This window comes from Dermacentor variabilis, chromosome 1, assembly GCF_050947875.1.
Source record: "Dermacentor variabilis isolate Ectoservices chromosome 1, ASM5094787v1, whole genome shotgun sequence".
Classification (NCBI taxonomy): domain Eukaryota; kingdom Metazoa; phylum Arthropoda; class Arachnida; order Ixodida; family Ixodidae; genus Dermacentor; species Dermacentor variabilis.
In genome coordinates, this window is record NC_134568.1 from 65,706,710 (window position 1) to 65,719,444 (window position 12,735).

The 12,735-nt window shown below is 46.1% G+C and overlaps 1 protein-coding gene across 1 annotated transcript in view; it reads right to left on the reverse strand.

Moving 5' to 3' along the window:
• Positions 1-12,735, reverse strand: part of Col4a1 (Collagen type IV alpha 1) — a 69,461-nt gene that overhangs the window by 26,027 nt on the left and 30,699 nt on the right. The window contains exons 3-16 of the mRNA XM_075688458.1: positions 10,409-10,576; positions 9,023-9,157; positions 8,184-8,228; positions 7,935-7,997; positions 6,903-7,025; positions 5,914-5,949; positions 5,760-5,822; positions 5,240-5,317; positions 5,019-5,135; positions 3,168-3,221; positions 2,477-2,539; positions 2,353-2,397; positions 1,614-1,733; positions 884-974 (exon numbers count right to left, since the gene is read on the reverse strand). Coding sequence (XP_075544573.1) covers positions 884-974; positions 1,614-1,733; positions 2,353-2,397; positions 2,477-2,539; positions 3,168-3,221; positions 5,019-5,135; positions 5,240-5,317; positions 5,760-5,822; positions 5,914-5,949; positions 6,903-7,025; positions 7,935-7,997; positions 8,184-8,228; positions 9,023-9,157; positions 10,409-10,576 — 1,201 coding nt within the window. The remainder of the gene's footprint in view (positions 1-883; positions 975-1,613; positions 1,734-2,352; positions 2,398-2,476; positions 2,540-3,167; positions 3,222-5,018; positions 5,136-5,239; positions 5,318-5,759; positions 5,823-5,913; positions 5,950-6,902; positions 7,026-7,934; positions 7,998-8,183; positions 8,229-9,022; positions 9,158-10,408; positions 10,577-12,735) is intronic.

The following is a 12,735-nucleotide window of genomic DNA, read 5'->3' on the forward strand; positions in this document are numbered from 1 at the left end:
TTTTTTCCTGAACAACGACAACAACAACAAAAAAGGGGGGGGGGCGACAAATTTAATAGAAAGACACTAGGATTACATTTAGACTGTCTTGAAGTTCAGCTCATTTCTCTGATTACTCTCCCTGCTTCGGTAAACTGTGGTCAGCACATACAGCACATACAGACAGAGGGAAAATAAGCTGACTTTTAGAGCCTTTAGAGCCCGCGTAAGCGCTATCGCGATAATTATTTCACTTGTATTTTCCCTGTTTTGATGTTTTGTTTAGCTGAAATAATAATTCCGGAAGACGCGTCTAGCTCAATGAGTGCTGTTAAACCTCCCTTCACTATCTGCCTTTCTGTCTCGCCACGATCGACAAAAGTGACTTGTTTGCTATTTAACGAGAAGTAGGGGTACCGAGGGGAACAATATTTATTAATCATATCATAAGAAACTAACAAACAAAGACACCAAGGACGACATTAAGGAAATTACTTGTACTTACTAAATCGATCAAAGAAATTATAAATTAATGGAAATGAAAATGGATGAAAAAAACTACTGGCCGAAGGTGGGGAACGATCCCATGTCTTCACATCACGCGTGCAGTGCTCTTACCATTGAGCTAACGCGGCGCCGTTTTCCCATCCACTTTATGAGGTATTTATGTTTTACTACTAACCCTGACAGTGTTAGCCATCGCCCATGCGGTCAGAGCATCGCACGTGTAATGCGAAGACGTGGGATCGTTCCCCACCTGCGGCCAGTTGCTTTTTTTCTTTCTATTTGCTATTTGTTGTTCCATCAAATATTCGTTGTAAAATCTACCAATCAAGCTTGACCTAATATTTTCGTTTGGCGTTTCTTCAGGAGTCGCCGGAACCGAACTTGAAGATTAGCTTACCGGGGAATCCATCTTTCCCGGGTGGACCAGGAAGACCTGGCAGACCTTTAGGACCAGGAGGACCAGCGGGACCGGCCCTTCCTTGCGAACCCTGCGACGCAATAACACTGTCGTTGCGCGTCTGTGGCCAGACAGGCCAGGCTCATTTTCGAAGCTACGAAGACAGCGAAATAAGGTGAAAGATTTATCAGCTTATCTATCATTTATCATTCAGAAAAAGAAAAGTTGCAGCGCTCGGAGACGACTGCGCACCAATGTGCATAATCGTGATAATCAGGGCTTAAATAAAAAGGGCCAGGGCGGGGGGGGGGGGGGAAGAAGCGGGTCTCCGACAAAGCTTTGTGAGGGGGCTCAATCACTCCTCGCCTGTAAAAAATTGTCGTTTTATAAGAGAGCGGAGTGAACCCATACGAACGATGATGGGCTATGCAAGATTGATGGTATGTATACAGCTAACTACGGATTAACTGGCTGAATTTGCATATTAGTTTATGCTTATGGGTTATTTATTTTTCCAAGATACGCGCATATACCTATATTGTACAGCCCATGTATGTATGAAAGTCCCCCCGAAAATACAGGGAGCACAGGGAAAGTACAAGGAGAATTAACGCGCTGCTGGTGGCCATACAACGATGCTTGATATTATGAATGCATGCACATACAAACAGCGGCTGCTGGAGCACTTCGTCATTACTGCGTTCTTTAGCAAAACTGCCGGACGACTTACTCCTGGAAGACCGGGTGGTCCTGGGAGACCACGGGGACCTGGTTCACCGGGAACGCCAGGGTCTCCTCGCAGGCCGCTGACTCCTTTCAAACCTGGAAGACCTTCATCTCCTCTGTCACCCTGCGGAATACATAGACGTGATTAATGCCTCACGAATGGAGCATTCGTTCACGAGCGACCAGGACTGTTGCCCTTGTCTGAAAGAAGGAAAAGTGTTGTGCTAGATTGAAATTACGGTTTTATTTGTCGCAGTTTTTCTAACAGATGATTACTACGTGCCGCTTGCGGCGACACGTGCGATTGCTGTGCTCGTTACGACAGCAGTCTGAACGTATACAATTACGAACGCGAGATGAACTCGCACAAATCCGAGGGAAAATGTGCTCACGCGCTGCGCTTCGCCACGTTGATGAACGCAACGTTCCGTTAACATCACCGGCTGCGAGAGTCTGAAAACGCGCAGGCAAAATTAAGGCGTTACCAATTAGTCTTATTAGTGCAATCAGTACGTAGTCCCGCTATAACAAGCATTTTATAGTCATCGCGCCGTATTACTTAGGCTCGACAAGTGTTCGTTTTACGCTGCGACTATAAGTGGACTGGCTTGAAGTTCGTAACGCGAAGCGTTACGTAACATGCCTAATATATCTCGCGCAGAGGTAACAGGAACAAGTGGAACCCTCGTGTGCATGAATCATGCATCTCTCGATCTACAGAACTATGCGAAAGCGTGTCTTACCTTAAATCCTGCTGGCCCAACAGGCCCTGGGTAGCCATCTTTGCCCTAGAAGACGAGAAAATAAAAATCGCACGAGTGCACCTCTAAGACACGCACGCGTGAAACACGAGGAACGATCATTCACCCTGGGGCCTGGGTGTCCCGGCAAGCCCTTTTCTCCCTTCATGCCGATGTCACCATGCTTTCCCTGTTCAAAGAAAAATGGTGTGTTACAATGCATATTCATATAAATAATCCCACTTTAATGTAACAAGCAGGAAACGTTATTTTCATTGAAATAGAGAGCTAAAGATTGGGCAGCGGCTTAGTTCGAAAGCGTCATTAAGATGGTCAAGCTACCTCAAAATATCTTTGAGTAAGGCACATATATAGGGTCGCGTTGGCCCAATCCTATGCAAGCACCTTTGCAACAATATATAGTTCGTAGTAGAGTGCTCTTTATTTGCATTAATGCATAAAGGGATGTGTCGCTTTATGCACACAGAACAGTGTCAGCTACTCCTTGGAACATAGGAAAAATACTAATATGCCGCAACAGTTCCCTGGAATGGTGCAAGGAGATTTCATCTGACTATCATGCTATTTTAATTATCTTTAAAGAAAATTCTAAAATTGATACCTTATACGCAGAAAAAGAAGAATATTAAGGCAAAACCTAATCAGTTTTGTGTTTTACGGTTCAATGCATTTTGCTCTGAAAAGAATCGGGCTTCTACAATGCAAACTTTTTCATCATGTGATTGCAAAGGAGCTCTTTATACAGTCATTGGTTTGATTCAAAGAAAATGGAGAAGATCGCATTATTCAGAACTTACGCTTGGTCCTGGATTTCCGGATTGTCCAGGATCTCCCTTCATGCCTGGCTCGCCCTAGAAAGGCAAGCATGATGTTGTAGAATAATAAGCTTGAATTTGGTTGGAGTTGTACATCAGCTTGTGATTCACCGGGATTTAAAAAGAAACTGAGTGAAGGTGTGTGTAGTATGTGTCCCCTCTTGGTGTCGCGGCGCAGCTATAATTATTTGAGGAGGTTCACAGGCTTTTAAAGAGAGCCTTTTTGTTTTTCTTATTGAGCTTATGGGGTTCAGTTCAAAAGACATCCCCTTCAATCAATTAGTTTTTTTTCTTCAGGTGAAGGAGGTAACTGCCGCTGACCTGGGTAGTGGTGGTTTCGTGCGCGTGCTCTTTTATCAAAAAGTTGGTCGCCGGAGTGCCTAAAGGAACGCTTTTATGACCGTGGATCCTAATGGCATGCTCCAAGGTTCGGTACAGCTAGGAGTGAAAATTATGCACATGGCAAACAATGTTTCTCCATACCCTGTCGATAGTTCAATAGAAGCTGATTGACTGTGCGTCTCAGGTAGCACGGACGTTGTGCGTGAAATTGTACTGCGCGTCTTTTCAATTGTCCGTATGGAACCACTTTTGCCTAGTGCAGGAAAATATAAACACAACGGCAGGAAGTAGCGAACGCGACTTGCCTAGGATTTCTGCGTTCAGAAGACCAGGGACAGTTCTTGGGCCCTATAACGTAAAACTATTCCAATATGTGTTTGTTCCAATCTCCTGACGTCAAATTTGCGTAACCACCGACGCAAGCATCGGGAAATGACCCACAGGGTTGTCTAAACAGACCAATCAAACACTCTCCTCGTTTATAGGAGGTCACTTTTGTTTGCTCTAAAAACGAATAATATTGGCTACACTGAGCGGCTTGTCTTATCTAATTGGCTGATAAGAGGCGAGGAGTACGCTTCAAGTGGAAAGGGATTCGATGGGGCCGAGCCAGTGCATTGAAAATCGATAACCGTATGAAGAGGGTGGTGCCGGGTTCTGCGATTGCTCCGTTTTCCCTTTCTTAGCTTGCGGTGGCTGGTCGAAAATCGCGGCGGCGTGCAACGGAAGGTTAAGAATGCCGCTAAAAAGGATCCTCAGCGAAGAAAAGTTAGCTGAGCGAGGTCGCAAACGTGCCGAAAGTGCTAGAAAACGTTACACTACCACGTAAAAAGCTTTATTGTACGCAAATAAACCCATGCTCTCCGGCAGGTGCGAGTAGCCAGTGCCTGGGCGATCAGCGGCAGCCATCTTTTATTCCTTTCGGAAGGGGGAGCCTGCGGCTATTCAGAGAGAAATTCAGTTTTATTCAGCATATTAATGCAGCTTTAACGCGTTCACGTCACTTTGACGCTGTGAGTTTTCGCGGTTTTGTGACGTCGCGTGACAGGCAGGTGAAGTGGGTGCAGCCCGAAAACGTTTGACCAATAGCCGAGGGTGAATGGTGAAAAGGCGTCGAATCAGAAATAACTATTTTTCTTTTGTTCAGTCCAATCATGCATAATCAAAGTGTACACGTCATATCAGATGAGGAGCTATCACGGTTTGCGTGACGTCGCGGGACTGACAGGCATAGTGGGGGGGGGGGGGGGTAAAAATGTTTTTGACCGTTTGCGGAGGGCTGACTGCACAATTGGAATAGAAAAGCTTGGAATAGCTTTACGTTATAGCGCCCCTTGACTATATTAGCGTTCCGATTCCAAGCAGAGGGACGGTTCATTGGTGCAACCCTGAGTTGTTGACTCGGCCACACTGCTAACGCCATAACTGCATCATCTCCGCCACCACAGCATTGGGGAAGGACAGTGAGGAGTCTGCGTAAGATGTTCGTACCTTGCTTCCCTTTGATCCCTTTTCGCCAGGAGGGCCAACAATGCTGTCAGGAACCTTGGTAGAAGACTCGCTGCAGTTCCCGGGTGGTCCACGCGATCCTTGAGAGCCTTTTTCACCCTGACAAATAAAAAGAAAGCAGCTTAGTTACAAAAAAAAAAAAAACGGAAGTGACACAAACACTCCTCACTGGCATCCGCCTTTCTGATCATTACGAAACGTACTGGTTCTCCCTTGCTTCCAGTGAAGCCGATGCCCATGTTTCCTTTGGGTCCTACTGGTCCGTCGTTCCCTCGGAAACCCTGCACAAGTCGAGATGCCCTGTTAGTCAGGAGGAGATACAGAATGCGCATGATGGAACCCTTTCTTTTTTCGCCTCTTGGCGAAAGAAAAAAGAAGGCAGGTTTAATATACAACAGAACATTACGGCGAAGCAAAGCAAAGCGCAATGTATCGTGCGCAGAAAGGGCACTCTATGGTAATGAAAATAAGACCTGTGAGATATCCAGAAAAAGAAAAGAACTACAGCTTTATATCATTGAATTGGAACATAACATTGAAAGAGAACAAAAAACAATTGATTGTTCTATATTTCCGTATGCCGGGCTTACAGTACGCAGTTCCCCACAGCTTTCCAGGTTTGTGTCACGCATACATATTCTGAATATTCGAGGGGCTGAGATGCCGTGCTTCGGTGTTATTTTGGTACTTTGCGACGGATTCGTGTTCCTTAACACGGCTCACCGGTGGTCCTTCGGGGCCAACGTCACCCTTTTGTCCTGGAACGCCATCAGCTCCCGGTGGTCCCTGCAAGGCGGGTAATTAAGCTTGTTAAATAGTTCTTGAGCTAGTGTACAAACAGGGAGTAAACCGTAGAATCATGGACTGCTCGACTTACGGGAGGTCCAACTTGACCATTGCGTCCGGGGTCTCCCTGTTGAAATAGGAACAACGACCAGCGGTTAGTCTACACCGTCCAAGCGCCGGACCACGGTGCTAGGATACCTTACCATTTACGTTTCCTCCATAAAATGCAGCCGAAAAAGAGATAACATTGCTATAATTAGGGCACAAGAGGCGTGATGAAGTTGTTTTTTTCCCCTGTTAAGTCGAGACTTCATGCGTACTCACTGGCACGGGTAAACGGATCAGGTGGCAGACGCAAATTGTGAGGAGAAAGCGCAAGGCTGTCGCATGTACAAGGTGTCCTAAATAACTTGAGTCAAATGTTAAAATAATATAGATGTAATCTACACGGTTAAGCTACTTCGGTGTTAGTTGCCGTCGCCCTGTGCAGGTGAGAGTAGATACGCTAACTCGTAGGCTCCTCAAATATAAACTTTCTGGCTATGTTTATTTCAATGAAACACGGAAAGACATGTTGCTCGTGCTCCGGCATTTCCTTTTTCTGTATTCCCTGTCGTATACGTAATTTTGCTTTCAAACGCGTGAAATAAAAAGGAGCGCGTTAAAACGGAAAATTACGCCGCGGTAGCGGGCAAATGCGCTGCCACTGCATGCTTGTGGGCATACTGCGAATGAACAAACTTGATTCATTGTATCAGCCGCTGGTGCATAAATATGAGACAATGTGTCGATTATGCTTCTGTCAGCCGCTGCTTCAGCGTTCTTACGCTAGCCCAACTCTCACTCAATAGCATGCAAAATGCAGGCAGTGACAGCTTGCAACAGTCAAGCAAGCTTATATGCTCAATAAAAAGTTTAAAGAAGATGGTTAAGTAATCCACAATAATTATTAAGATAGAGGAAAATATATACTCAGTCGTGCAAGGTAACTGTGAACTACACCGAAATAGTTTCATCTACGTGGTAGAACAGAGTGGCTGGAGGGATAATAGCGAAATAGCGAGAGTTGGCAGCATTTGCCTTTTCTCCCTTGGTTCCTGGGGGTCCGTAGGCGGGCTCTCCTCTAGGTCCTGGAGGACCCGGTGGACCGGGATCGCCGGGTGGTCCGTGCGGACCGAGAGGACCGAGTGGGCCAGGATCTCCCTGTGACCAACGCAACACGATTAACGTTAATGTGAACAGAAAAATGTAAAAAAAGAATGAAGAAGAACAAGCAACCAGATACGCTTTTTGTTCCCGGCTTAACTGGAAACGAGAAAGTGTACAGATATCACAGCGAAAAGCGCAGTGGCTTCGAGAACTATCGCCGGTGCTCGTTGCACGTGTCTCTTGCAACAGTAAAGTACAAACGCCATGTCATGTCCAGGGGGTGAGGCATTGTTGCTCACGCCGTTTTATTTGGAAACAGCCGCTGGTGACCGTGTGGTTTAGGCGGCAGCGATGGAATTCACCCGAATCAGATTTCTAAAAGTATCGTAAGCAATTAGCTCGAAAAAAAAAACATTTTGGTGAAAATCAGTATTCAGCGCGGCCGAAAGGCATACGTGCGTCCTTTATTGTTCCTAGTTAAACTGGATAAGTTTCTTGTCCGTTATTATGCGAAGCAGAAATGCTTACAGAACTGACTATTGTTCAAGGAGACTGATTCACACCACTCAGATATACATACAGTGAGGAGAGTAGTACACGGTCCGTCCTTAATGAGCTCCGTGGAAAGTGCTGTAAGATTTGGTAAGTTACGACGTTGCCGGTGATCTCGCTTAAATGTAAACTAGTGTCAAAAGAAAAAAAAATTAACCGACCGCCTTATGAAACTAACAAGAAAAATACTTCTGCTATTTATGGCGAATATATCCAAGATTGTCCGTGACGCAATACATGGCAAGTAGATATCAGAAGCAAGTACTTATTAATGCCCTCTTTATGCGCATGCACCGCTCATACGACGCCTTACAGACCTGATGCAAGTTTGAACCGCTGACCTGTAAAGTAGTAGGTTGCTTGCCCTCTTTAGGCACATTCCCTAGAACCGCAATCTCAGAATTTGCGCACCTTTGTACCGTTGCAACCGTCGAGGCCAGGAGCTCCTCTGGATCCCGGAGATCCCGGAATGCCCTGCGGAGATGAGCGGGACGCATCACGTGAGGCAATGAAGCCGCAGAGATCATCGCCGTGAGCGGCGCGACGGAGGAAGTATTTACGCCGTGCATTTTTAATTTAGGCACGCGAAAGGCAATGACTTCGCCTACTATACAAGCTGCCTTAATGGCTCTCCTTAGTAGAGCAACACATTTCACTTACCGGTATTCCGTTAATTCCGGGGAATCCGGGCATACCCATTTTTCCCTGTGGAGGATGAAAGAATTGCAACTTTTAGCTGATAAAAACCAAACAAAATCACAGCGGTTATGTTAAATAATTCGGCATTTTATTGCATCATTTTTAGAGTTCTTCCTGTTAGTGGCTCTTTTTTTTCTTGGATCTCTCAGTGTCGAACTTCCATTTCGCTGCAAGCTTGCAGCAACCATAGCATCGCATTTCTTCGCTTAATTCTCTACACAGATAAAACTATTGTAAAGCCTGTTTCTTTCCTTTTTGCTATAGTGATTTTTCGTGATGCCGAGCTCGAAAACATAATATACTCCAAAAATTTTGAAAGAAGAACGAGATAACAAAAGAACGTACAACTATAACTCCTACACTGCGATAGAAATAAGGAACATTAAGAGCATTTCATCCGAACTATTTGTGTCGCGATACAAATGCCCGCTCGTTGTGAAGTCGACGCCTAAAATCGCACCTGTTGAATTTTGAATACGCTGTTTCCTTTGCATACATACAAAAAGAAAAAAGAAACTTGAGAACATTAAGCCAAATTTATAGTCTAAGGTCAGTCCGGGCCCGAATCGCCCGTAGCCGTTTCTGTAGGTGCACAAGTCACGCAGCTCGTGCTTAAAGCGCTCCTTGCCAAGATGAGTGCACCGTGCAGCATGACAGCAGCTTGCAGCATTAGGCGATCGCCAATTCGTAAAAGCGCCGTCTGCGAGTTCGTATAAAGCTTTGGCCCAATTCTCGAGTGCACTCGGCTCGCACACACGGCGCGGGAGAGTCCCTTCCGAATCACGACGTAGAGCACTCGCCCGTTCTCCCTTGGGGCCGCGGGGTCCGTCCCGACCGGCCTCTCCTTTCTCTCCTTTGTCACCAGGCAGGCCTTCGGGTCCAGGGTGTCCCTGGATGCCAGGAGGTCCTGATGGACCGGTAAGGCCCGGCGTTCCCTGCGTTGGCGGAAAAGGAGCGCAAAATTAGCGCGTTTACCGAGGAACAGATGGAGAAGGGCGTGAAGGAATGGATGGAGGATAAGGAAAATAGCTTCGGTTTTGCTACACCCTTCGACGGAGGAGGAGAAGTGGGGACGATAGATGAGACGGAGAGGGAAAACACTGCGCCTGCACAGGCGCACGCACGGACAGCTCTCACTGAAAGCTGTCTTTGTAAGCATCAGTGCAGTGCGGAACAGTCAGAGACGCTTGCACAGCTAGGGGCGACATTAACACACTCCAGTTCTTGTAACGCACTTTTAGTCGAGAAAGTACGTGTGTTGAGCAGGACGGAGCAAATGAATGATAACGGTCAATAAGAACAGTAGCATAAAGAAACGCTATGTACGAAACAATGTAATTTCCGTTAAACGTGATAAGTTCGAGTTGTCCGATTTTCTGTTGAACAAGAAAGCCTGCATACGGGAACTGTCTGGCACTTTTGAAAAACATGTTCAGATTGAATAAGGTGAGGTCGAGTAAGCCAGAAGTGTACTGTTGTGCTATTCTGGACTGCGGCATGAGGATAAAGATTGCGATGTGATGAGAAGTGGCCATCACCGCCTACTCAAAGTGCTGTGTGTCGCAGGAGGGGCTCGGCTTCTTCGCTTGTCGGTGCTCGTTTCGCAATCTACAGTCTTCGGCAACGACATCCCTGATAGGCGCTTGTGAAGCATAGCGTAAAACCAGATACTGTCGATTTTAATTATCACTGACACTTACTCGAGGCACCGTGTTTTGTTGAGTTCAGTCTGCTGGCTTCACTATTTTGTTTTCGTTGAACATCATCCTCGCTGACTTTGTTTTGTTCCTTCAATGGCTCCTTCTAGAGATGGTTTAACACAGGTAAAGGAAAGGTTGCTTTGTTTATTGTGATGCCACGTTATGGTATTTATTTATTTATTTATTTATTTATTTATTTATTTATTTATTTATTTGCACGACAAGTGTTCTTCACCCAAACGAATAGGTGGATGAAAACAGAAGGCTCCTTGAAAGTTGTTGATCTATCAGATCTGAAGGGAATGCCTTTACCTGCGTATACCTTTCTTGCTGCACAAGGTGTGCGATTAACTACATCCCTAGTACCGCACAACTGGGGATATTTTTTAGCTTGACTGGAATGGCCATAAGAAGCATTAAAGGGCACATGAGAGCAGTACTAAGAGGGCTAGCCAAACGAACAGCGAGATTCGCCATCCAACTGACCCGAGATCCTTTTTCTCCTATACATCTGCATCCCGAGCAGGAGCTGCAGTTCCTCTGCTCAGCGTAGCCGTTGTAGCCTCCGCGCCGGCTTCCGCTCTGGTCCCGGCCATTGTACGATCCGGACCGGTTGTACCGCGAGTAGTCGCGATAGAGTTCACGGTACTCTGCCTGCAAACGAGAGAGAAGGCACCGAGGTTATCATTGCGGAGGCACGTTCGAAAATGCACGCGGGGGTACCGCCTGGCTTCATCATAAATTTTCCAATAATTCACGTTCGTGGACCAGAGAGAAACAAGCAGATGTTTTATTATTTTTTTTTAATCTTACCTCTCTCTCTAGCCACCGACGTGCTGCCAACATTTTTACAGAGCGCACTGAAGACAGGACAAGAAGCACCAGATATCCACATAACCCGACCTTACATTTATTCTGCAACTCATGTTAACCTTAAAGTGCACCTGTCTCGCCAATACGTACTGTCAGAAGGATGAAACACAATTAAGCGCATTTTAGCTGCTTATATTTAAATACAACGATTTCATTTGGTTTATCGCGGCAATGAAACATACATAACTAAAGTAATTAACCAAACTTATATTTGCAGAAAAAAAATAATATGCACCGACGATTTCGATACTCCCTAATACGAAATTCGAACGCAGCTCTATACGTGTTTTCATTTCGCGATATACTGAGGCAAATAATTTGAAAGAGACATGTAGCAGAGTCGGCTATCGTCGAAAATCTGATCTTTTTTTTTTCTTTATTGCCTGACTTTGACAAAGAAAGAACAGCAATATCAGTACACAAAACAAAATATACAGGATACAATGACCACGTCGTATTGACATAATCAGCCTGGTAGGGGGCTGGCTTCGTCACATTAAAATTCATTTAGAGCCATCAATGGCTCTACCCTTGACAGCCACTCGGGAGTATCGCCACCGGCCTTCAAAATCTCAACAAACCGATGCACAGTTTCACGGAAATAAATTCGCGTAGGTCGTGCGTCGGAATCGCAGTAGTATCCTGCCAATCGAGAGCGCCAAATACTGTGGAGGCCAATTAACATTATTAAATCAAACGGAAAACCATCCTCATTAGTAATGGGTAGATACCGTATTCCATGAGGGTCGAGGGGAAATTGTTTCTTTAACGTTCTTTGTAGTACGTCCCCAAAAAATACCCCTCCCCAACAATGAAGAAAAACGTGATATATCGTTTCTGGTTGTTTGCAGATAAAGCAGTGAGATCCCCATGGAAGAAACAAGCCCTTTTCCTGTAAAAACATTTTAACTGGCAACGTTCCAGTGTGTAACTTGAAAATAAAGGTTTTAACCCCTGGCGGTACTTGCATTTTCTTTACTCTCTTTAAGACGTCCCTACCAGGGCCTCCATTGTACAAGGCTCTGTACATGGGCTCCGGCAGAACAACGTCACACAAATCCTTGTACAATTTTTTTTTCTTTTTGACAGTAGATAAATATTCATTTGAAAACCTCGTTGCAAGGAATCGTACACTTGCGACAACTTCTCTAAAATATCGAAAAATGCCTCCCGTGAGTGTTTCGGTTGAAACGAGAAAGCCTGGCAAAATCTGATCCGCGGCTCAAGAGCGTCGGCTTTTATACGTAACTCGTTGGAGGTTCCAGTGCAATCACTGGTGTCGCGTGGCTTCCAGAAAGTACTTCACAATTCACGTCGTGCATACAATCAGATTACGAAACAATCGCAAACCATGGCAGTTGAAACAAGCGCGAACGAGACCAAACCAAGCAAGCCAAGCAAGCGCCAGCGAGATCTGACGCGCGCACACAATAGTACGAAACGAGCGGTCCGGCTGAGGCCAGATACGAGTACGCATCAAGCGGTCGGGCGGGTCCGCATGACGCCAGTTTCCCGCGCGCAGGTCACTGAAGAAGCCGCTCTCATTGGTCTCCGCCGTTCGCGGCTCGCGTCCCCCCTTCCATCTCCACGCTCCTCGTTCGCTCTTTCATCATTCGCTGTTGTGCTCGTTCGCTCAGTTACACCGCCTACGTCGACGCACGCCGCAGGAGCGGGCGCCCTAAGAGCTGCACATTTAAAAAAAAAATCGCTCAAAGGGTGAAGCATTGACGACGATATCAAGGTTTTACCGTTGTGCTTAATGTCCTTTTACGGTGTTCTAACCATACGCGGGTGCGACATATTGACGCGGTGCAGTACGCTAGGCAGCATCCTGCTGGTCAAAAGCGACAGCGCCCTGGCGTCTCACAGCGCTAGCGTAATGGGCGCGCCGCCTGTGGCGCTGCAGGCATCGCACCTCCATTGCGCGCAAGGTGATGCCG